The 25,364-nt window shown below is 34.5% G+C and overlaps 1 protein-coding gene across 9 annotated transcripts in view; it reads right to left on the minus strand.

Annotated features, from left to right (window-relative positions):
- nau (nautilus) overlaps positions 1-16,626 on the minus strand; it is a 222,938-nt gene extending 206,312 nt beyond the window's left edge. The window contains exons 1-3 of one of the 9 annotated variants that reach the window (XM_043430487.1): positions 16,108-16,581; positions 15,413-15,776; positions 12,216-12,495 (exon numbers count right to left, since the gene is read on the minus strand). In XM_043430487.1, the coding sequence (XP_043286422.1) occupies positions 12,216-12,495; positions 15,413-15,687 (555 nt within the window). In that variant the 5' untranslated portion in view covers positions 15,688-15,776; positions 16,108-16,581. Of the gene's footprint in view, positions 1-12,215; positions 12,496-15,412 lie in introns of all 9 variants that reach the window. The other 8 variants (XM_043430485.1, XM_043430484.1, XM_043430488.1 and 5 more) reach the window with 8 other exon arrangements.
- Positions 16,627-25,364: the final 8,738 nt, after the last annotated feature.

Consider the following 25,364-nt stretch of genomic DNA (forward strand, 5'->3'; position numbering starts at 1 on the left):
AAGTTACAAAATCTTGCTTTTAAGCAATTATATAGAAGAACAATGCCACCCATTTTTTTTATAACCAGCACATATAAAACTGTGGTTAATTTCGAGTTGAGAATACTCTTCCAGCCCAAGGAGTCCTGACTGAGTTACTATTCGACAGTAGAAACTTATAAGGAAACCGAAATCTTCCTGCCCATGACTTTTTGAGAAAATGGCTGATTCAAAATATCATATCAAAGGTGAAGTCATTTTTCACTTTATGATAGTAGAGATTTATAAGAAAATCGATTCTTCTCCGACTTTCAGGATCCCCTGGTATGATTCACTACATATTCGACGTCGATTGGATCGGTACAAGTTATTTTTAAATACGTGTTAAAAGTACTTGTCCGGCCCATCACTTTCTATTCAAATTGCTCATTCATAAAAAAATCAGGGCTCTCCTAAAATTGATGAACCACAAGTATGAATTCGGAGACAGTTGACAAAAATATCTTTAGGTAATTGAATAAATTGTGAAAAAAATCTAATCGAATTTCCCCGTATTTTACATAACTATTTTTGGCGTTTCTCGGCCAACTTCTTTTCTCGAACTTAGTATCATCCAGAGATCGTCAAAAAAAATTTTTTCATTTTTAATTTTTACATTGATCAAAAATGCACATTGGGAAAATAATGATTATCAGTTGATTAAAAATTTAAATCAGTCATTATTTCAAATTACATTGTCAATTGAAAAACCAATTTCTAATTGATGAAGGAGATATTACCAATTGACAAAAAAATTCCAATTGATGGAGAAGATATTGTCAGTTGAGCAACCAATTTCCAATTGATGGAGGAGATATTAGAAATTGACCAACCAATTTCTAATTAATAAAGGTGATATTGCCAATTGACGATAATTTTTCAATTGATCCAAAATATTCTGTCAAGTGATCATATAAAATTCAATTCTAGAGACATTTTCAACCAATTGGTAGATCATACATTGTCTGGTTTACGCATACATAGTATGCGATACGTCCGTGAAGATCTTCGACGCTTAGGTCTACCGGCTCCATGATTTTCGATGTCTAGTTATTTTTCTCCATGGTTTCCGATGTCTAGGTCGACGGTTCCATGGTTTTCGATGTCCAGGCATATTGCTCCATGGTTTTCGGTGTCTAGGTATACTTCTCCATGGTTTTCGATGTCAAGGCATATTCCTCTATGGTTTTCGATGTCTAGGTATATTACTCCATGGTTTTGGATGTCCAGGCATATTGCAACATGGTTTTCGATATCTAGGTATACTTCTTCATGGTTTTCTATGTCGAGGAATATTTATCCATGGTTTTCGATGTCAAGGCATATTCCTCCATGGTTTTCGATGTCTAGGTCGACGGGTCCATGGTTTCCGATGTCTAGGTTGACGGATCCATGGTTTCCGATGTCTAGTTCGACGGATCCATGGTTTTCGATATTGACAGGTCGACAGCTCTATAGCTTTCGATGGCTAGGTCGACTCTTCTGATTTTCGAAATTATGAAAATCTGACATCGGAATTGTGCTCAGCAGTCACAAAAACTCTCGAGAAATAATTTCAGGTTAATGGGATTGATTTTAAGAAAGTCCTTCAAGATATTATATTTGACACTTTAAATTTTTGAAATTTTAAATATTTGACATCAGATTTCTGCTCAGCGATCCCGAAAACCTTTCAGTAACAAGTTTCGGGCCAATTGCATTGTTGTTCAAGAAATCATTCGAAATATCAGATTCATCACTTCGAATTTTTGAAATTTTGAAAAGTCGGCGGCAGATTCATGTTCAGCGACACCTCTGAATAACAAGTTTCAGGCCAGTTGGATCAATTTTTCAAAAAGTGGTTTGGAATATAAGATCCGCCATTTTGAATTTTCGAAATCTAGGAAATCTGATACTGGAATTGCGCTCAGCAGCCCCAAAAACCCCCGATCTCCATCAATCTATCGTATTCCATGTCTAAATTGTATCGCTCATTATCGATAAATATATAATCATTTAACAACATTGTGGGCGAATTGACGAAGAACGATCTGGTCTTCATCGATTGACCAAAAACTTTTTATTTAATGGACAAATTTACGGCATTTGGCAAAACATTCTCCATCAATTGGAAAATTTCCGTTAATTGGCAATACATTTTTCATTAGTTGCCAATAATTTCCATAATTGATCATTTCATTTCTACAAATTTAAACTGTTCAATCAATTGAGAATCGACTAACAGTAACTTCCAAATTCTCAAGCATTTTGCAATACCCCCTGTCCAATTACTACTTTTTCAAGAAAATAACAATAGTGTTCTTCGTGATTCTAATTTTCGGAGAATGAATAATAACTATCAAAATTCGTGGCAAAAAAATTATTGGGGCTGATATCTGCTTTGACATCGAAAACAATGGAGCCACGGACCTAGACCTGGAAAACCATGAATCCGTCGACCTAGACATCGGAAACCATGGACTCGTCGACCTAGACATTGAAAACCATGGAGAAATATACCTAGACATCGAAAACCATGGATAAATATACCTAGACATCAAAAACCATGGAGAAATATACTTAGACGTCGAAAACCATGGAGAAATATACCTAGACATCGAAAACCATGGAGAAATATACCGAGACATCAAAAACCATGGAGAAATATACCGAGACATCGAAAACCATGAAGCCGTCGACATAGACATCGGAAACCATGGACCTGTCGACCTAGACATCGGAAACCATTTAGAAATATGCCTAGATATCGAAAACCATGGAGAAATATACCTAGACATCGAAAACCATGAAGCCGTCTACCTAGACATCGGAAACCATGGAGAAATATGCCTAGATATCGAAGACCATGGAGAAATATACCTAGACATCGAAAACCATGAAGCCGTCTACCTAGACATCGGAAACGATGAACCCGTCGACCTAGACATGGAGAACCATGGAGAAATATACCGAGACATCAAAAACCATGGAGAAATATACCTAGACATCGAAAACCATGAAGCCGTCGACATAGACATCGGAAACCATGGACCCGTCGACCTAGACATCGGGAACCATGGACCCGTTGACCTAGACATCGGAAACCATGGAGAAATATACCTAGACATCAAAAACCATGGAGAAATATACTTAGACGTCGAAAACCATGGAGAAATATACCTAGACATCGAAAACCATGGAGAAATATACCGAGACATCAAAAACCATGGAGAAATATACCGAGACATCGAAAACTATGGAAAAATATACCTAGACATCGAAAACCATGGATCCGTCGTCCTAGACATCGAAAACCATGGAGCCGTCGACCTAAGTACAATTTCACATCCGCATTCTCACCAGCACTTCTCAAAAAAATAGAATTCGATTTTGAGTTCAAAACACCACTAACACAATATCATGCTCATGATATCTTTAGTATATAAAAAATGTATGATTATTAAATGATTATTGAATTAAAATACCACTAACACAGTAACTGCGCACTAAAATCAGTGAGCTTTCACATCACGATCACGATCACAATATATATAGGTGTCATCCATGGTCACGATGTTAGGTCAACTTGGACACTGACGGCGTTCCAACCTCATTATTTCATGCACATAATAGAAATGTCAGACACGGAAATATATAGGTATACAAAATATGTTTGGAACCAGATATCCCTAGTTCTTGAAACAAATAAACATCAAAAATGTGTGCGAAAAAATGCACAATTTTCTGATGAAATTAAAAAAATAATAATTAATATCTTTCGAATGCGTTAAGCTACAGAGTTGCAAGAGGTCGCAATCGATAGAAAAAAATAAATAAAAAATACGTCAAGTTGAAATATCCTATGAAATTCTGTAATTATTATTTTATTGAAGAAAGAAATTTTCGAAACAAGTAGAAAAGCGATGGCTCCTGTAAAGAGTCTCTGGCAGCGACGTCATAAATGTACTTGTCTTTGAGTCACTACCGCGACTCTAGATGGTAACTTTTTTCAATTCATTAGAAAATACTTGGCCTCGAATTGATATAATAAATTTTAATGCTGCACGTAAATGAGATGGAATTTTTTTCAATTGATTTAGCTGTTCCAATCAAATAAGAAGAATGAGGCATCGGTTTCCCAAATAATTTCAAGCGCGATTTTTCGGTTTTTATTTTTTACTTATTATTTGATTCTTTTGACACTTTATAAAATTTTTTATACAAATTTTTATTCAAAGTTTGTTTTATGGATGGAATTAACAGCAAACGAGGGACCATCAATGTATTTGTCCCAAACTTTTTTTTCCTAGGGGAAGTTGATGGTTTGATATCACGTCTTTTTTTTCAGAATTTCCTTATTTATGTTCAGATAACTATATCATTTTAGTTTAAATTTCTATGAATTATTTACGATTTACTGTTTATAACGTTGGTTTCCACGAAAAACGACCTATTTTTCGTCAAAATTGTGCTAGAAATATTTCGTCACAAGTCTGCCCTTGGACTTTAGCGATGCTTTCCCCTGTACTCTAATATGTTTTGTCAATTAGAAACCGAAGAGCACGGTGGAAAGGAGGTTGGAGGCCGAGCTATCTTTTTCGGTTTATAACGTTGATTTCCACGAAAAAAGACCTATTTTTCGTCAAAATTGTACTGAAAATATTTCGTCACAGGTCTGTTCTTGGAGTTTGACGATTTTTTTCCTTGTACTCTAATATACTTTGTCAATTAGGAACCGAAGAGCACGGTGGAAAGCGGGTTGGAGGCTGAGATATGATTTTCAGCTTATAACGTTAGAAAAAAGAAAGGAAAAGAGGAAAGATAGATCAAATTCAAGTCACAACAAATCCAACAGAATTGGCCATTTTTAAATGTCGTTTTTGCATTCTGAATCTAGACATTTTCGTGTCATCTGAAACGTACCCCCGATTAAATATATTTCCAAAGTTTACAAGTGGCCGCTGAGATCCAATCATTTACAGTTTGATAGTTGGCGAAAAAAGGCACCCGGAAACATTTATTATGTCAGAACTCAACGAAGCAAAAAAACTGAGCGTACTTAAATCAACAGAGCAACGGAATTCAATTCAAACGTCTTTACATTTAAGGTACCTGCATTGGTTGTGGAGGAAATCCATTTCATCTCAGGATAATTTAGAAATAAATTGTTAAATTCAGAAATTTAGCATAGAATTTAGAAAAAGGAAAATTAAGTTACATCGTAAAGCTGAAAACTTTTGTGATGAATTTTTGAGATTACATGTTACGGTTGGAGTAAAAAATTTAAATGATTGGCACACATGCTGCGACACAAAGATATGAAAGTTTGAAGGTATTCGCTCCATACCGCAATAATACAAGCTTCAATACTATTTGAAAAGAAATACTTTAAAACTTGCTGAACAAAGTTCCATTCCATATTACTATAATCAAAGATAGGGGGTGATACTAGAACATATACTTATCCACAGAAATTTCAAAGTTCGCAGGTATCTGCTGCGATTCAATGTATCTGCGCAATATTAGTTTGGAAGACAGCAATTTCAAACCCATCCATTAATGAGCAACTGAAGACTTTTCTAATGAATTTTTCCCTTCATATTTATGTTGCAGTGAGAGTCAAAAAGTAAAATGAATGGCAAAGTATATAAATTTTATAGTTTGCAGATTTTTGCTGTATTTCAATGGTCCAAATCTATATAGTATTATAGTGAAAAGTTGTTCAAAGTCATGATGTTACATTAAAATGACATAGCGCACATAACATTCAGAAATTCTGTAGGTTCCTATGATGTTGGCAGGCATTATACTCAATCGCATCCAAAACTGAGCAACTGTAGACTTATCGTAATGAATCTTTTCACCAATAATTCCCCATTTGCAGTTTTCAGAATAGGAATACTCATCATACACATCATTTCATAAGTATTGTTGTCAAAATTTGTGTTTGCCTACCGCATTCCGAAGATTCATCTTTTCATATTATCAGCAAAAAAAGCATCCAAAGATTTTTTGGACCAAGTTTCAAAATTTATTACTCGACAGACCGGGTGGAAAAAGAATAACTACACTTATATCAAGACCAGAAAATGTTTTGAGAATCTGATGTACAAAATGTGTTATTGACTATCATAGTTGGAAACCTCTTGAATCACGTTACCACAATCAGCATGAAGAAATAGTAGAAAATCATAAGACACATATTAGGCAACCAATTGTATAATAATATGTATCCATCCGCTGCAAACCGATGGAGTCAAAACAAGGATCGGAAAGAGCAGAGCCAAACTCAATAGAAAGCAAAATATGGGAATATTCAAAAATAATGATGATACAAGAAATAAATTAGAAAACATTTATTCGATTGGAGTTTCTCACATTATACTCTAACAGTTGAGTGTGTTCTTGTTTTATTAATTATCAACCATAATATTTCAGATCGGAAAAAGAAAATTTTACGTTATAGGTTGACGAACATTTTTCCTTACAACTTCCAGACTTTATTTTGATAAACTGATTTGCCTTATTTATATTATTCACTAACTATGCGAACGTTTGTTACATTTGTTCCGCACTTCGTAACGTCAAACCCCGGTCAGTTCGTTTTACCACACAGGGAACTCGTATATATAACCTACATTATTAGGCCTGCTACATATGATCAATATTATTGCGCAATCTAGGTGTTTGCACAATATTATTTTACTTATAGATGTAGTATTGAAACATTGTGCAATCATTGAACAGAAGTTCGAGCTATCTTAAATTTATGGCGCACTACACACCATACAAACTTATTGTGCAATATTACTGTACAATATTATTGACTGTGTGTAGCGGGCATAACAGACCAAGACAGTCGGTATACAAGAAAATATTGAGGGACTATCGGAAATTCTTTCATCGGCGATTGGTCGAGACGGATAGATTCTCACCGGTGATTTTTTGTGATGGGCATCAAGAGGCCCTTGTATGTATTGGTCTAAACCCATATACAGATGCGTCAACTCCGTAAATGTGTTGGTACTTTTGCATAATCTTGAGCCCGTGCAAAGTTTTTTCTCAGTAATTACGCCACCGATCATGCTGATTTTGGGCGTAATCGAAAGAGAATTTATTAATTGGCTCAAACTTCAATTTTCAAGTTGCGAAATGACTCCTGAGTTTCATTATTCTACAAAATAACATGTCGATTTTACCCCCACTACCACGAATCGTTTTATTCAGAGATAATAAGTCTCGGCGAGAACCTTGGGCCAACAGACGACAGGGCTGTCAATGAACTTGTCCCAAAATTCTACCGAGTCTCTTGATAAATTAGAAGATTATTGGAGCAAGTGTATTGAAGTTCAGGGAGAGTATATAGAATAATAAAAACTCTTTGAAACCATACAATCGTGTTTTTCTGATCGAACGACAAAACTTATTGAACAACCTGTTATCTAATTCAAAATATTATAATAGTTTCGAGTCAAGATTTTCTGGCATATTAAAGCCAATACAAGACTCCGAAAGGGTGAATCTGCACTTGATTTTCCTCTTTATTCGCTATTTAAAAATTTCTCTCCGCATTTCGTTCAATTTTATTGCCCGGCATCGTAATTACGAATTTAATAATTTTAGGAACGTATACAACTCGTATTAACCTGGATCGTGGAGGTTTTGCACGGGGGGCATGGGGGGGGGGGGGGGCGCGAGCCTTTCGGGTTTCGTCGAAAAATACTACTATCGTAAAGTTTTGGCAAAGTTGTACACTCCTAACTAAAAGTATATTTACAGTGGAAATAATCGTTAAAATATTTGGTTGGCGTACCTCGAAATATATGAGATTTTGGAAAAGTAGCGAAAGAGAAAAAAGTTGTCATTGTTGTTTGTATACTGAAACTGTTTCTGCTTATATACTACTACTATTAATACTCCTAGTATTATTCACAATATTCGACGTCGATTTTGGATCGCTACAAATTATGTTTAAATATGTGTAAAAAGGACTTGTCCGGCCCATCATTTTTCATTGAAATTTTTCATTCACATAACAATCAGGGCTGTTCTAGGACTGATGGATCGTAAGTATGCATACAGAGGGGATTGAGAAAGTTATTTTCAAGTATTTTTTACTCAATTGCGTTAAATTAATAAAACAATGCAAATGAATTCTCCTGTAATATACAAGGTATATTACTGTGCATCAATAAAAGAAAAACATCTTGCATTCATTTTCATTCGGATTTATAGAATAATGAAAATTACTGAACCAAAAATTCACCATGTTCCAAGGATTATATCGTTAAATTTTCTAAACTACAAGTAAAAATTCCATTTACGCTAGTGTATCGACAGTTCTGTAGCAGATTATAAATTGGCATAATAGAACAGCTTGATTGCCATTTAGTTTACAGACTTCTAATATAATGAAGTTAGGTAGCAAGAGTACAGTTGTTTGAGAGTAGAGATATTTTGCCCAATATTCAAGAGTGCAGATATTTAAGGTTGTTGCTTAAAATTTTTGAGATTTAATAGATATTGATGAAAGTTTTCCCATTTGTTGATACATATTTTCTGAATACACTGTTTCAAGGAAAACTGAGGTTACCGAACTAATTTCGGAGAGATTAAACGTCGAAGTTGAGCAAAAATGTAATTTCATTACATCTGTTGAATGGGACAGAGTTGTTGCCTTCACACTTTTTTGCTTATATCACTCTTATTAATGAAGAAATTCATTTGAAAAACGACAGTTCACATCAGGACGATATGTAGAATGATTTTATTGAAAAGAACAGATAGTTTACCGACTAAAATAACAAAAAATCGCCGAAAATATGTGACTGCATCACGATCATATCGGGTTAACTGAGACTGCCGTGTAGAAATGCGGCAACATTGCAACTACGACATTAACGGGAGCAACTCCGTGACAGATTCATGATTCACACTTTTACAATGCGACGGCCCTCGACATCAATTGATTTGAAATTTTTGCCATTCTCGTCACAAATCACTTTTCGTTTTTTTTCCAACTTTAATGAGCATAATGAGCTTATAGACGCGAGAACTGACAAATCGACCATTCCATTGATGAGTTTGAGGTTTTTTTGAATTTATTCTCCATCATTTTCGTTTACCGCAGTCGTTGACATGATAACCTCCAAAAACGCCGGGCGAAAAAAAAATGACACGAAAACTCAGAGGCATATAGATCTCACTGCATCCAATCCAACAGCTGCATATGAAGAAATCACACAACGTTGCCAAACTTTGTTGGTATTTCAACGCAATTTTCAATCATCGAGAATAAATTTTCTATCAACTTTGGATGATTAAAATGAACGTATTTCTAAATTATAATCAATATTATCATTCACAGAGTTGAAAATTTTCGCATTGTCCATCTGAATTAAAAGTAATCATTCATTATCTATAAGTTGGCATTGCTGACGTCACTCAATGCATAAACATAGGAGTTCCGTCCCTTACCCCCACCCTCTCAAAAGATTTAGCAACAATCTTAAGAGTACAGATATTTGACAATAGAAATATTTTGGAATACAGTTATTAAATCATGAAGTTATTTTCGGGTACTGATGTTTTGGAGTGAAGATATTTGAGAGTAGAGTTATTCACGAATAGAGTTATTTTTCTGTACAGTTATATTGAGTAGAGATATTAAAAAGAACACACGGTTTGGAGTACAAATATTTGACGGAAAGTTATTTAAGAGGATGGATCAGTCGGTATATCGCAACCGTGAGTACGAGAGAGATAGCTGCAAATTTCGAAATCGAAATTCTTTGATACTGTTTGACAGATTAAAAAAAGGATCTGTCAGCCGATTTTTGCCATCGTTCTGCGTAGGCTGACAGAGCCTTTTTTTAATCGGTCAAACCATGTCAGAGAATTTCAATTTCAAAAATTCCAAGTGAGGTTAGTCGACTGATCCATACTCTTAAGAGTATAGAAATAAATAAAGAGTAGAGATGTCTTTCTGCCAAATTGATGCCCAAATGTATAAACACGAATTTTTCTATTAAAAAAAAAATTGCGACGCTACAGCTGCTCAAACTTGGCTTTATCAATATGTCCTGTGGAATGCCCAGCAGTCCCTCGTAGTGAGTTGAAATAAACCGATCAAAAGTTTATCATTCAAATAAGTTTTTTCACATTACCATGTTTTTCTAGACAAATTGTTGAAAACACTATTTTTAGTAATCATTGATATAAACTTTTATATTTATCCAATGCCCAATACATTAAAGAATATCAGTGCAAAATTCGAAGTAAACATGAATTACTTCTCAAGTCATATTAGATAGTGCGGAAAAAACGTGATTAAAAGTTTTCGTTCTTGAGAAGTAGAGTTGAAACAATTTGTAATTATTTAAGCTTGTTCTGCGATGCCAGGACCATTATTATATGTGTTGAAAATGTAAATGAATTCTAAAAGCTCGAATCCAGAGGGCCTTTAAGGTAGAATTTTCTGTAGGACCCCAGGAGTCAGAGGTATTCTAAATTTCAAGGTATCATCAATGTAATAAATTCTTTGACAAAATAGAATCTCCTTCATAGCTATTACATTGATGTGATTGGTATGCAAATGTCCCACCAGGGTTTATTGTTTTTGTCTCGATGTTGGACCTTGGTCATGTACGTTTATGGAATTTCGTTTGATCACTACAGAAACAAAGATAATGAATCGTATGAAGGATGAGTGAAATGAGATATGCATCAGGGGCATTTCTGTCACTGTTTGTGCTTTCAGGCTTGCAAATACATGCAGTAAGAGAGAAAGGGCGAGCATAAGGAAGAGAGAGAGAGAGAGAGAGGGTAATAAAATTCCTCGCCGTTTTCGGAAAGGCAAATAAACGTTTTTTGGGCTCGGGAGAAAATCTATGGCATTTTTGGCTATGTTGTTGCTGCAACTGCTCTCTCATTTCATGCATATACTCTGCCGGTGGCAAACTTTAAAGGACTTAGAGCCATAGATCTCACATGAAGGCTTTGCTCTGTCACAAGTCCTCTCTCTCTCTCTCTCTTTCCCTCTCTCTTTCTCTCTCTCTCTCTCTCTCTCTCTCTCTAATTCTCTCTCGCTTTTTCTTCTGAGTTTCCGATTTCATAGTAGACTAAAAGGAATAAAAACGATTCAAACGACTGAAGGAGAAAATCCGTTTAACGCTCTCGTTTAGTCACAACTATAAACTTATCAGAGTTGGTAAGCTCGAGGCATGATATCGTTACGAAGCGAAATAGAGTCTATACAATGATATACAGAAAAGGTATGTTATCCTGTCAGCGAAAAAACGAGAAAGATTGGTTCAACTTCAAACCGTCCCTCGGGACATTTTGAATAAAATTCTTATATGGAGTTAATTATAATTAACTTCATTATCTATCTAACTAACTAGTTAACTAACTACATAACAAATTAACTAAGAAAAGATAATTATCTTTTCCTTATAAAAACCTTCACAATAAGCGTATAAAAACCTTCATAGTAAATGCTTTTGTAAATAGTTAATTTTTTAACTTAATGACAAATTTCCAAAATCTGTGCTTTGATAATCTACTATGATCTTCAAAATTTCAGCATAGAAAACTAAATCAGCACCTTGGTAGCGATTATGTATGAAAAAACGACACAATTTTCACTGCGAAAAAAAAATTTATCGTTATTTATAATAATTTAAACAATTTTTCCTTTTCATTTAAACGCTTATTCATTGACGGGATCATGTAGGCACTTGGAAACTTTTTTCGCATCAAACTCATTTTTATTTGGAGTTTCGATTTTTATTCTGGTTAATAGAATAAGTGTATTTTTCTTGCTAAATTATTTTTTATAATAGCATTCAATATCGTTTGACCGTTTGACGATTTTATAAAACACAATAAAAACCTTCCTATCTGACCACATATATAGAAAATGCTCAAACGGCAAACTCAAAATGTTCATCATATCTATACTCGGCATTGCGTAATTTTCTCTTAATTTGGAATTTCAAGTCGGTGCTATTGGAAAATCATTTGACTCGTTGAAAAAAATGAAACTTCCCCACTTTCCCCACAACAACTCATTTTCAGTTTTCAGTTCATCCTACGTGGATTGGAATTTTGATTGAATTCCGTCGAAACATGTTGGAAAATATGAATTTCGAAAATTTGAGATGTGTCAGATGATAGATACACACTTTTGAGGGGAAATCAGAAGGAAACAATCTTACCTTCCTCAGACGTCGTCTTTCACGTAATGTAGCAGCTTTCCTACGATCAACCGTGACAGTTTTTTTTTTACATGCTTTGCACGCCCATAGTAGACATCTACGTGGACCATGAGGAGAGCCAGCATCGAGTACGTGAGGATGTGGCACATGTTCGATCGTCTCGCTCTCATTCGTTTCATCCCCATCAGCCGATGCGGACTCCGGATCCGCAGATGCATCGGCGGATATGATGGATGATGTATCGTCCGAGTCTGGTATATATTGAGACTGTGAACTGCTGCTGCAGAAAAATCCAAGACAGAAAGAAATATATAATAAAAATAAGATAAGCTACAACCCAATCTATATACCTACGTTTGTCTTAAACAACCCTTATTTCATAAATGTATTCAATCCCAATTAACGCTCCGTATTTGCATCACCTATGTATTAAATTGGTGCCGAAAGAATAAAAATCACGAATAAAGCATTTCAAAAGATGGAACAGCTCTGGTAGTAAGAAATTCTTTAATAGCGTATTTAAAAAAATCCTGAACATATTTATCTGCAGCCCGAGAACTTGTTGGAGTATAAATATAGTGATCATCTAGGTCCTAGCAAATGATAATAATTTCAAAATATGGATCCCCGATTACACAGAGGTCGTAGCGATGTCATTCATAAAACCATGAGAAGATGGAACGACAAAACACCGGTAGATCAGTGTTTGCAAAGAAGTTTTGGAACGATTCTCAGTGATAAGATCAAATAGAAGTAGAGATAATAATCTCGACGAATAAAGATTAGCTGAGTATCTAATGGAATAAATTTTCTTAGACGATTGGAAGTTATTATGACGTAATGACCTGATGCTTCCAGGTGGTCTGAGCTTGAATAGTGGGTGTATTTACATACATACATACACACACACATACATACATACATACATACATATATACATATATACATACATACATATATATATATATGTACGAAGGCGTCGTGGATAAAGTGAAAACAGTTTAAAGGCCGATAAACCCGTCGTCGCATCACAAACTCTGAGAAATCAACTCTCAGCTTCTCATCTCTTTCATTCTCGGTCTCTAATATCACTCTCCGAGCTACAGGGGATCATGAGCTTTCACTTTTCAGCTCCTAAGTTTCATGTCTCCAACCCTATTCAATTTCTGTCTCTTTCTCTCCATTTCATTGGCGAAAAAGGAAGGAGGCATAGCAAATATTCGACACTTCTGCGGGCAAAAAATAAAAGTTTGCAGTAGATACGCTTCGATACTAAACGTGTCAACTGTACGAGAGACGAGAAGCACGGAATGCGTGAATCGCCCCTCGTCTCTTGGACTGATCTCTTGAACATGGTGATTGAAAAAGTTAGCGATGAAGAGAAGAGAGAGAGAGAGAGAGAGAGAGAGAGAGAGAGAGAGAGAGAGAGAGAGAGAGAGACATTAGAATGATAGTAGAAAAAATATTTCGAAAAATATTTGAGAAAGGAAAGATTGAAAAAATGATACAGAGCGGAATCGTGACGTTCGATTTATTTGTGTTCACCGAGTAAAACGGATTGTTTTGCACTATTTGAATAGAAAAATAAAGAGCATGGTAAAAAAAAGAATAGAAACCCTCTTGATAATATGTTTTAAAACTTTTGAATGCACTTTTTCACATGTTAAACCCCGCAGGTTCCAAGTTTGAATTCTATGTGTAATAGGCGCAATTTCAAACTGGAGTTTGATGGTTATACACGATATGGGGCTGATATTTCTGGAATATTAATAATTAAAAATTTAATAGATCTTCCGGAGATCAAAAGAGTCGGTAGAGCCTCGAGACAAGTGGGGCAACTCTGTCATAAAATAAATCACGATATTTGTACCTTTACAAGAAGTACTACATGTATGATCGGTTCAAGTTTGTATAAAATATAAAACTAATCCAAAATTGAGAACGGACGAGTTCCAAGATTTATTGGAACGAATAGCGAGTAAATTAAGAGAATGTAATTATTGAAAAAAAAAATTAACAATGACGTTACTTTTTCAACAATTTTATTCATTAGAAATCTGTCAATCCACTTATCATTTTACTGTATAAATGCATTGAAATCTCAAAGTTTTAATGGATTGATCGGAATACAAAAGAAGTTATCTCCTAATGATTAGCTATGTGTTTGTATTACTAATATGCGGATAACTATGTGACAAAATCTTTATGCGGAACTTTTTGATAAGCTTTCCGTGAATATCAATGCTACCTTCCGAAAATCGTGGTTTTCGTTGAATATATATTTCAATAACGCAATCTTTTTAGGCATTGGAATAATAGATAACGAGATTCTCTGATATAGGTATACATAGATAATGAAAAATAAATTAATAAGATTTATGAATTTATGACATAAATTTTTTTCATTTTATGGTGAGTAAAATCACAGAAACTAAACATGCTAGCGTGGAACATTTGCAATGATAAAAGAATGCTTATTCGGTATTGAGAAAAAACACGAAAAAAATCATCGAAATTGTGACACGGTTCCACTGAAATCGTTTGTACAGACATAATATTCTGGAAAGTACTGTAAAAATTCACTGCAGTAAACCATCAAGTTTAAACTTTTCTCGTCTTTATCAATTTATCCATTCTTAATAGATATTTTCAATCACGGAGTTATTGTCACATTGTGTAAATCAGTAGGTTAAGTAATCAGTTCGGATTCTCTGTCTAATAATGAACATACTGGTTTGATGTAAATCATGATGACCTAAAAGGTCACATAATATCAATCTCGAACATTCATCAGCATTGTCATTGGGTGATGAAGACATAATAAATTATTAATTCGAGGTATATAAAACATACGTTTGACTTAAATTAGATAAAATCTTTTTGTATTATAGGTTTTGTCTGTAATTGAAATTTTCGAAACTCATGTCAGTTTTATACTGAAGTAAGAGTTCTCTTTCAAACCTACTCCACATTTGACTGGATTTTATTTCTGAATTTTTGTATATTTTCAAAATGAATTATACTTATAGTAAATTTATAGTTAGGAATGGCTGTTAGCTGATATCGACAATTCAAATTTCAACAGACATTTGACGAAATGATTGATATTTGAAATATACAAATTCAAGCTCTGCAACTCTAATTGCGACCCGTTGGACTTATCAAAATATAAGAGGAATTTCTCATACAGTTCGTACCTGCTTAGATGATCATGTCGATAATGGATTGAACTTCCAACTGACGCCAAGCTATTGCTATCGGTGCTCGCAGTTCTCTGCATAGTTTGTTCGTCTCTATTTGCATCACGCTCATTGGCATAATTTTGTATGTACTCATTTTCCAGGTTTGTCGCATAAAAATGTCGGTGACGATGATGATTATGATGGTGATGGTGATGATGGTGATGATAAGAATCGTATGAGGCCCTTGCCTCGTAAGGATAAGGTCCAATGTCCGTCATGAGGGTCATCATTTCACAAGCCTTTATTTTGTCGTTGTTAATTGATTTTTTTTCTAATCTTATTTAACACTTCTTTGCAACAATTACACTAACACAATTCTCTGTAACAATACAAATAATTTTTTCCGTCATTCCGTTATTTTTTCATGATTCAATATCGATCGTTGTACCATGTGCGATTTCGATCGAAAAAATTGCTATAGATTGAAGAGCGATAGTATTTCTATTAATGGTTTCGTACAGAATGAATTATACACAGGATTATGGAGCTACTACAAAATAGTCAACACGTACACTAACACTAAAACACTCCTAGAAATAAAACGATTATCCTTTTTTTTCTCGTGTAACTTGCTTTGCAAGCATAGGCTAAAACTAAATTTTCAACTGCAATCGATCACAAATTTATCATAGCTGAAACGATCTCGATACAATCTGACCAATCATCGTTTTCCTTCGATAAATAGTCTGACCCGCACTACCAAAACCGCAATCAACAGTAATAAGAATTTTGATGCAACGAAATAAGACAGATTTTTTGGTTTTTTTTACACGAAATATTATATATAAGTCTATCGGAATATTATATCAAAAGTCTATCGGTTTCATTGAAGATATTTTCACACACTTTTCACTGGGTCATTGATAAAATAAGCAGTTTATATATTTTATTCGTGTTGCTGATTCGATTCTTGAGGACATATCTCGCGTTTTCCTCTCTAGCCGTTCACTTATTTTTGTTTTGTCTTGTCAAAAGCTCTTGGAGATTTTCACAAACGTCTGAAATCTACCAAGTCGGAGATCAGAGTGAAAACGTGTGTACTTGGTCCACTGGCTTATTCTCTCTTAGCAATGTCCCTCGTCTTTGCCACATGGCATCGTCTGCCTCAAGACGTTTTCTCGTCCATGTATTTGTACATTTGTGACATTCTATCACATATGCATACTAATATATAGTTATAAGTTTGAGTTCACAGACTGTGAATGACTTTACGAACTTCTGGGGGCTCTACGTCGCTCCCGAATGTATCTTTTTCTATGTCTTGGTGCAAGCCTCCTCGTCGTGTGTGTCTCTCGCCGCTCGTGACAGCGTGGATATTTACGTTTTACATGTGTCACCGCGCCAGAACGAGAGATAGACAAAGTGAGAGAAAAAGAGAAAGAACTACGAAACGACCAACCCCCAAATGACTATTTTTGAAATGGTCCGCCAATTGGAGAACTCCAGAATTGTTTCGAATCTCGCAAAAGCTCCACCCACTATTTCTGTCATAGATGTATTAGTTTTGGCATCATATTCCATCACTGGGTGGGGTCTTGATCATTAATTAGCCCGACCCTTCCCCCACTCTTTCAGCTTTTTTCAAATTCAACGATGTAGCACGTATATAGGGACATTTATAATATACGGATCCTTTGACCGATCGACATGACTCCCTGCTCTTTCAGCTGAGGATAAATATCGAAAAATTTACATTTTGAAAGATTCATCTAACCACATCATTAACTTAACATTCGTTTGAGTATTTTTTATCGGTTATTAAAATCAGAGAATGTTTCTACGTTTGCAAACCTTATACTATCAATTTTGTTATTCATATAACATTGAATTGCTGATAAAAAAATATATAAATAGTGAATTTATACATTATCACGGGTGGATGACTAATTATTTATTACACTCTGTTACATTGTGAATACAAATTCAATATTTCCTGTGCAATGAGCTTTCATTTCTAAACACTTACATGCATATACTCTAAATTCATGATATTAATTTCCCTCAATATACCATACGTTAAACAACAGCCATAATTAATATTTGTGTTAATGATTATTGACACAAACCATATTCCAATCTGTATAAAAACTCTGAAAAATAGCCTTCAGTAAGCTTTCTTTCAAAATTCTAAGACATACCCGATTTTTATGTACCCGAATAATTCTCTCTCCCTCGGTGACAAGGGGCAAGCTGTACCAAGTGACTTATACACGTTCGAGGAATTAGGATAATCTATCGAGCGTCGAATAAAAGCTAAAATTACCCCTGGCAATAATCCAGAAGGAGACAGAAAGTGTAAGAGAGGCGGAGAAAGAGGAAGGTAGAGTAATAACAGAGGATGCCAGTGACGATAGATAGACGGATCAAAACCGAAATACTTGAAGATGAAGCACGAAGGAAAACAAAATCAATCAACCAAATAAGGGAATAGACGTATGTTGTTCCGAGAAATAATTTCGATACCGCGTTTTCATTTGTTAGTATACTTTTATGCCATTAATTTTATCAATTTAAAAAAAAAAACTAGAAAGTGAATTCGATATTTTTGGAATGCGTCTGCATTTTCTATGATTACGTACCAATACGATATCAATTATTTATTATTTTTTATAAAAAAATCCCTCGTATATAATCTGCATCCATATCTTCATGCCCTGAAAGTTTATCAATTTTCTACCTGCATTTCTCTGTTTCTCGATTCGTTCTTTCCGGGGAGGGTTTAGCTAGGTTAATATTAATAATAACAATATTCATTCTTAAATGTTAGAAATCTAGTGTTATATTGAAACAAATATCTTCATAGTTTGAAATTCTTTAAGGGGTAGTTAGAGGCGCGAAAATATGAGTATTTTCAATGTTTTTTTCGACAGTAAATGAATTCATTTCATAAATCTAATGGAACAGGGTTGTTATATCATCTTTTAACGTTACTGGACCAGAATTTAAAAAAAAATCAATTGTAGAAAAGGCTATCACCACCTTCGCTGGACCCCGTTCCGCAAGTGATGCTTCAAGTTAACTACCAAGACATTTTTTTATTTACCAACTGATTCACATTTTCTTTACTATGATCCATTGCTGTGCCATGATTGGGCCTAGTTCGCCGTAGCGAATAAATTTCCATAAAAAATTGTCGATGGGACTCTATTGAAATCTATTTTCAAGAGTTTATCAATCAAAAATATGAATATTTTTCCACATTCAAACATTTTTTATATTGATATGATTTATATTTATATCACTTTTATAGTGATATAGCCAAGGTATGCCCGCTTTGCTGGGCACACAATAGTATCTAACACAGTTTTCCATATGACCTATGTGATACTGTGTACAGGTATGCGTTTACATTTCTTTACATAGCTTTCGCGCGCGTTTTTACAATATAAAATGTAATCTATCATTCATTTCCTTTTAAGTTAACTCTCTACGAAAGATAGATTCGTAAAGAACTCTCTACGAATCTATTTACGAAAGAGAGATTCGTAGAGAACTCTCTACGAAATCTGATACAGAGCGAAAAAAATTGTAGTTAATAATTTTTTTTTCTTTATAGAGGGGAAATGCCCAGTTACGCACTACTGGGGTCCTAGCTAGTCCCTCAAGTGTCGGACTCGTCTTGCGACCCTACCGACTAAAACTCCCCTTTCTCTACGTAACACACGTTTACGTAGATAGCTAGTCCCGCTTTGGCCTTATCGTTCAAAAGCATAACCCATACAATTTTATCGTGAGTTATGCTCTCAAATTTGCCTTCCAGAGTAGCTATTGCCAGGAATCGAACGTGTAGAGGGAATAATTTGTAGTGTATTCCGCATTGTGAATGTGAACATTTGATGGCTTCTCAGAGAATTTCTTTATAAACAATATTTTTTGTTATTTTTTCTGACGGCACCAATATCACGAGGCTTTTTGGCGAACTGACGCGTGAGCAAGCTACGTAAAATTGCCCCTGAAAGAAACAATCTTCTCTTAAATCGACATCAGCATATTTTAAAGTCTGACCCTGAGATTTGTTTATTATCATTGCGAAGCATACTTTTAGAGGAAATTGTAATCTTTTAAATTCATAGGAGAGGTTATTGGGTATTAGAAGAATACGCGGCACAAAAACTGTGTCTCCTTGAGCACATCCACTTAAAATCGTAGCTTCAATTAAATTTTTATGCATGGCTCTGACTTGCAGACTTGTGCCATTGCACAGTTTCGGTGGATTTCGAAGTAGCATTACGGGTGAGCCCTTTCGTTCGAATTTAAAAACTCTACCGGATAATTCAAGGCTTCATCTGCATTACATACAGTGTCTATCGACTTGTAAATCATTTCTTCTCCATCAAATGATTTTAGCAACATATCGTTAATAAATGCAGCTTGATCGTTTTTTGGAGTCAAAATGGCCCGTTCACAAAACCATTTAATCGGTTTATTGTGGATTTGTGAAATTCCCGGATAAATGTGATCTATTAATTCCTGCACGGTACTCACTAATGTGCACAATTCGTCCGGGACCATAAGCATATCATCTGTTGATGGATAATCACCATTTCCCATTTTCATTAAAGTATCTAAAAATTGTCCGGCTGATACATCATTATTTAGATATACTCCCATATTTTTTGTAAGTTTAAGAATTTCTATTGCGGGCCACAAAATAGATCTTTTTAGACAGGCTTTAATTTTATCAGCACGTGTTCCTCTAGATACCACAGGTAAAGTTTATCGAAAATCTCCTGCTAATAGCACTGTTACACCACCCATTAGATTTTTGTTATTACGAATGTCTTGTAGGGTCCTATTTACAGCCTCAACGGCGCCCTTGTGTGTCATTGTAATTTCATCCCAAACGAATGATTTTGCATTTTTTAATACTTCTGCAAGATTGATTTATTTGCATATGTTACACATGGGGGTCTCTGCATGTGTAACAATTTTCAAAAAAGATAAAGCTCTAAATAAGCAGGCTCCGTCTCCTTTAATGGAAACAACAGTTTGGGGAATATTTTCTCCGTCGATATACAAACTTTCTTCAACCATTTTTATATCCGTATAAACTTGTGTTGTAAATTCAAGATTATTATTCGTCTTTTATATTTTCGTACATGTCCTTTCTTTTTTTTTTGTTACGTTTCGACACGTTTAAACATGGTAGCGTCAGAAAACGATCTGTCAAAATTTGCTATGTCAAAAAACATCTACAGACTTCGATTGACAAAAAAAGATCTGTACCGAGTTGGCTATGGAAAAACTTCAAAAAATTCACATTCGAAAACCCTATTCAGTGTGAATATTCAAAAAATCCTGAGATACGTCGATAATTACAGATCCATCATACATGAAACGTGTATTTATTTCTGAATTTCCAATTCGGCGCCTACGCGGAGTCGTTACTTTTGCTTCCTCATACAGGAAGCTATGTGATGGTGAAATTTTTATTTTTCCAGTTTTCAATAGCAATGTCCCAAAACGTCAAAAATTCATATCGATAAAAATATCCAAATGTGCGCGCGCGCGCGTGTGTGTGTGTGTGTGTGTGAAATTGAAAAAAAAATTGCGATAATTTTTTTTTGGTAGAGAACGAACAAAATCCGTTCTTAGTGAGCGTCTACGATGGGAGAGGAGTAACCGTGACAAATTTCACGATCCTAACTTCAGTGGTTTAGGCTGTGCGCTGTCTGTCAGTCAGTCAGTCAGTCACGCAACAGAAATATGTATATAGATGACAATGATTTGCTCACTCACTCAGTGATCTTATTGATTTTTTTTGGGCAGCGTAAACAATTTTTGATAATTGAAATCGCTCAAATTCTTTCCCGATAAGCAAAAATTCAAGAGTAGTAGTTGGCCCACTGATTTTTTTTCAGTATTGTATCATATAAGTACAAAAAAAGTCGGGCTTACTCTGGTATTGTATCATATGTATAAATTTTTAAATAACTTTTTTAATTTTCAACTGGTTTCAACATAAATTGGTACACAACCGTTTTTTGGGTCGCTGATTCCATTTCTGAACTTTATTTTAATCTTACTACCCTTAAAAGGGGTGAAAATCAAAAGTTGAGAGTAAAACTTGTTGTACGTCACTCTGTGACTACAACTTTCTTTTTCGTCGATCATTTTTTTTTATCTGGAACATAAACATTTTTATTATTAATGAATAGTACTGCTAAATGTAAATAAACTAAATGAATAGATAACAATTAGAGATAGGGACTAGAATATAAAGCGCTTACTGTTGAAAGCCTCCGCAGGCTGAAAAAATGTCCTCTGCAGACCTCGCTGGTGGGAAAAAACCTACTTCGCAATCCCCCATGGCTGAAATTTCCTCTCCACTGGCTGCGTTGACCTGTAAATAAAGTAAACATCCTTTAATATTATTAAATCTTAATTCTTAAGAATACTTAACATTTAATTATTATTAATCCCACAAGCTAAAGTAACTAAACTTAACTTACACACACTTACCTTCACTGCGTCTGGTTGAATAGTGGACTGCGCTGTCTCCGATGACTCCGTTGTCTCCGCTGGCTCTGCAAACCGGTAAAGAAAAGAAACATTATAATTAAACACATTTTTTTTCTAAAATACTCATAAGTTGAAGAAAGTTACTTACCCAAGCGTTGTAAATTATATACTGATACCTGATTCTGGGAAAGATCCTCTTCGCTCTCGTTCCAGTAGACAAGCATATAAATACAAGCCTCAAAACTAAAAATAACACTTCTTCTGTTTTTTTACATACATCTATCCAAATCTTATTAGATCATATCTTTTTACACAACATTTTTCCTGAGATACGTTATTTCGCCGATGTACAAATTCGCATATATGTAAAAAAAAAGATAGTTGAAAAAAACATTTCTAAACTTGTGGAGTTAAAAAAAACACCATAAAAATTTGTAAATTTTTTTCCTCACACTTTTACTCAAAATTGCGCAGAACATGTAGCTCTGCATTTTTTTTTTGCCATAAGATCTTGAAATTAGAAACTTGAAGCTTCAAAATGCGTTTTTTTAGACGTCGATACGACCATTTTTCACTGAAATACAACATTTTGAAAAATCACTGAAAATTCGCAAAAAATTTTTTGACTCTTCAATTTTTTTCGTTAGTGTAGTATGGAAGACCTTATTATTTGATCTGCATATTGAATACTATTATACAATTGTTTCGGCAAGGAGGAAAAAAAAATTAACTCATAAACCAGATTTAAATAATCCAAATTTCTAGAATCATGCAGAAAAATTGATATTTGAACCTAAGTTCATGCTTACAGGCACGTCTCTCTCTTAACGTAGTTCGATAGCTAAGTGCTACATAAAAAATAAGATGCAGCCCCCTTTCTGTGTGAACATTATTCGTTGTGAAACATGTCCCAAAAATCCTTCAAAATATAGTTAATTATTAGTAAAAAAATAAATGCTTACGATATTTTACTATAATTTCATAATTGCTCGTGATTTTGGAATTTTTACATTTTGTCTTTGGCGTACGCCACTGCTAGAATACACCTTCGTGCCGTATGCACATTTACGAGCATACAATGAACGCTCAGAAGCGCGTCAATCGTGACAACATTGTACACAGGCAACTGTTTGTCGCGAACCTTGAAATGTCCCCACTCAAATTCTCATACGATTTTTACTATAATAATTTTTTTCTTAAAAACTAGATGGTAAATCATGTTTTTTTTTTTAATTTTTTCTTCAAAAGATTCTCTAACACTGTATTTTTTTAAATCAAAATCGTCAAAACCGTTTTTGAATTATTTCGGTTTTCATTTTTTGTTTTACGATTACCATGTGTTCAGATGGGGAAACCACAGAACTTTAACTTGTAATATCTGAAAAACTAAAGGGTAGAACTACTTTTTTTTTTAATCGATTCGTTACATTTTTCTGGTATAACTAACCTATACTATTATTAAGAACATTAAACTTATAATAAATCGCATTTCAATAAATTTTTAACCGGATTCTGCCGTACAATTTCGTTTTTTTATGATTGATTTTTATTTGAATGAATAGTGATGGGCCAAACAAGTACTTTTAACACTTATTTAAACATAATTTGTATCGATCCAATCGACGTTGAATTTTGTGAATAATATCAGAAGCTCCTGAAAGACTGAAAAGAATCGATATTCTTATAAGTCTTTGCCACCATAAAGTAATAAATGACTAGCTTGCATGTGATTTTTTTGGATTTAAAAGCTTCTTAGAACAATTCCATAATGTTGAAATTTGGAGTTACTCATAAATTACTTGTCCTTCGATTGATATCATAAATTTTAGTGCTGCACGTAACTCAAGTGGTAACTTTTTCAATTCATTAGAAAATACTTGGCCTCGAATTGATATAAATTTTAATGCTGCACGTAAATTAGATGGAATTTTTTTCAATTGATTTAGCTGTTCGAATCAAATAAGAAGAATGAGGCATCGGTTTCCAAAATGATTTCAAGACCGATTTTTCGGTTTTTTATTTATTACTTGTTATTTGATTCTTTTGACACTTTAAAAAATAGATACAGATTAGTTTTTTTTACAGATAATGTTTTTTCAAGATTTGTGAAAATTGTTTCGAATTGTTCTGTATTTTTTTTTATAAAATTATTTTTTTGACAATTTAAAAAGCAAATATTTTTAAAGTTTTTTTCATGGATGGAATTATCAGCAAACGAGGGACCATCAATGTACTTGTCCCAACCTTTTTTTTCCTAGGGGAAGTTTATGGTTTGATATCACATCTTTTTTCTCAAAAGTTCCTTATTTATGTTCAGTTGACTATAGGATTTTAGTTTAAATTTCTATGAATTATTTATGATTTTCGTCTTATAACGTTGGTTTTCACGAAAAAAGACCTATTTTTCGTGAAAATTGTACTGGACATATTTCGTCACAGATCTGTCCTCGGACTTTGGCGATTTTTTCCCTTGTACTCTAATATGTTTTGTCAATTAGGAACCCAAGAGCACGGCCGCAAGCGGGTTGGAGGCCGGGATATGATTTTCGGCTTATAACGTAGGTTTCCACGAAAAAAGACCTATTTTTCGTAAAAATTGAACTGGAAATATTTCGTCACAGGTCTGTTCTTGGACTTTGGCGATTTTTTTCCTTGTACTCTAATATGTTTTGTCAATCAGGAATACAAGAGGACGGTCGAAAGCGGGTTGGAGGCCGGGATATGATTTTCGGCTTATAACGTTGGTTTCTACGAAAAAAGACCTATTTTTCATCCAAATTGTACTGAAAATATTTCGTTACAGGTCTCTCCATGGACTTTGGCGATTTTTTTCCTTGTACTCTAATATGTTTTGTCAATTAGGAACCAAAGAGCACGATGGAAAGCGGGTTGGAGGCCGAGATATGATTTTCGGCTTATAACGTTGGTTTCTACGAAAAAAGACCTATTTTTCATCCAAATTGTACTGAAAATATTTCGTCACAGGTCTCTCCTTGGACTTTGGTGATTTTTCTCCTTGTCTTCTAATATGTTTTGTCCATTGGAAACTCAAGAGCATGTAGCAATGCGTGTTGCGGGCTGAGATATGATTTCCGGCTTATAACGTTATTGAAAAGAAAGGAAAAGAGAAAAGATAGATCAAATTCAAGACACAACGAATCCAACAGAATTGGCCATTTTTAAATGTCGCTTTTGCATTCTGAATCTAGACATTTTCATGTCATCCAAAACATGCCCCCGATGAAATATATTTTCAAAGTTTGCAAGTGGCCGCGGAGATCCAATTATCTACAGTTTGATAGTTGCAGAAAAAAGGCACCCGGAAACATTTATTATGTCAGAATTCAAAGAAGTAAAAAAAACTGAGCGTACTTGATTCAACAGAGCAACGGAATTCAAAGACGTTTAAGGTACCTGCATTGCTTGTGGAGGAAAACAATTTCAT

This window comes from Venturia canescens, chromosome 10, assembly GCF_019457755.1.
Source record: "Venturia canescens isolate UGA chromosome 10, ASM1945775v1, whole genome shotgun sequence".
Lineage (NCBI taxonomy): Eukaryota > Metazoa > Arthropoda > Insecta > Hymenoptera > Ichneumonidae > Venturia > Venturia canescens.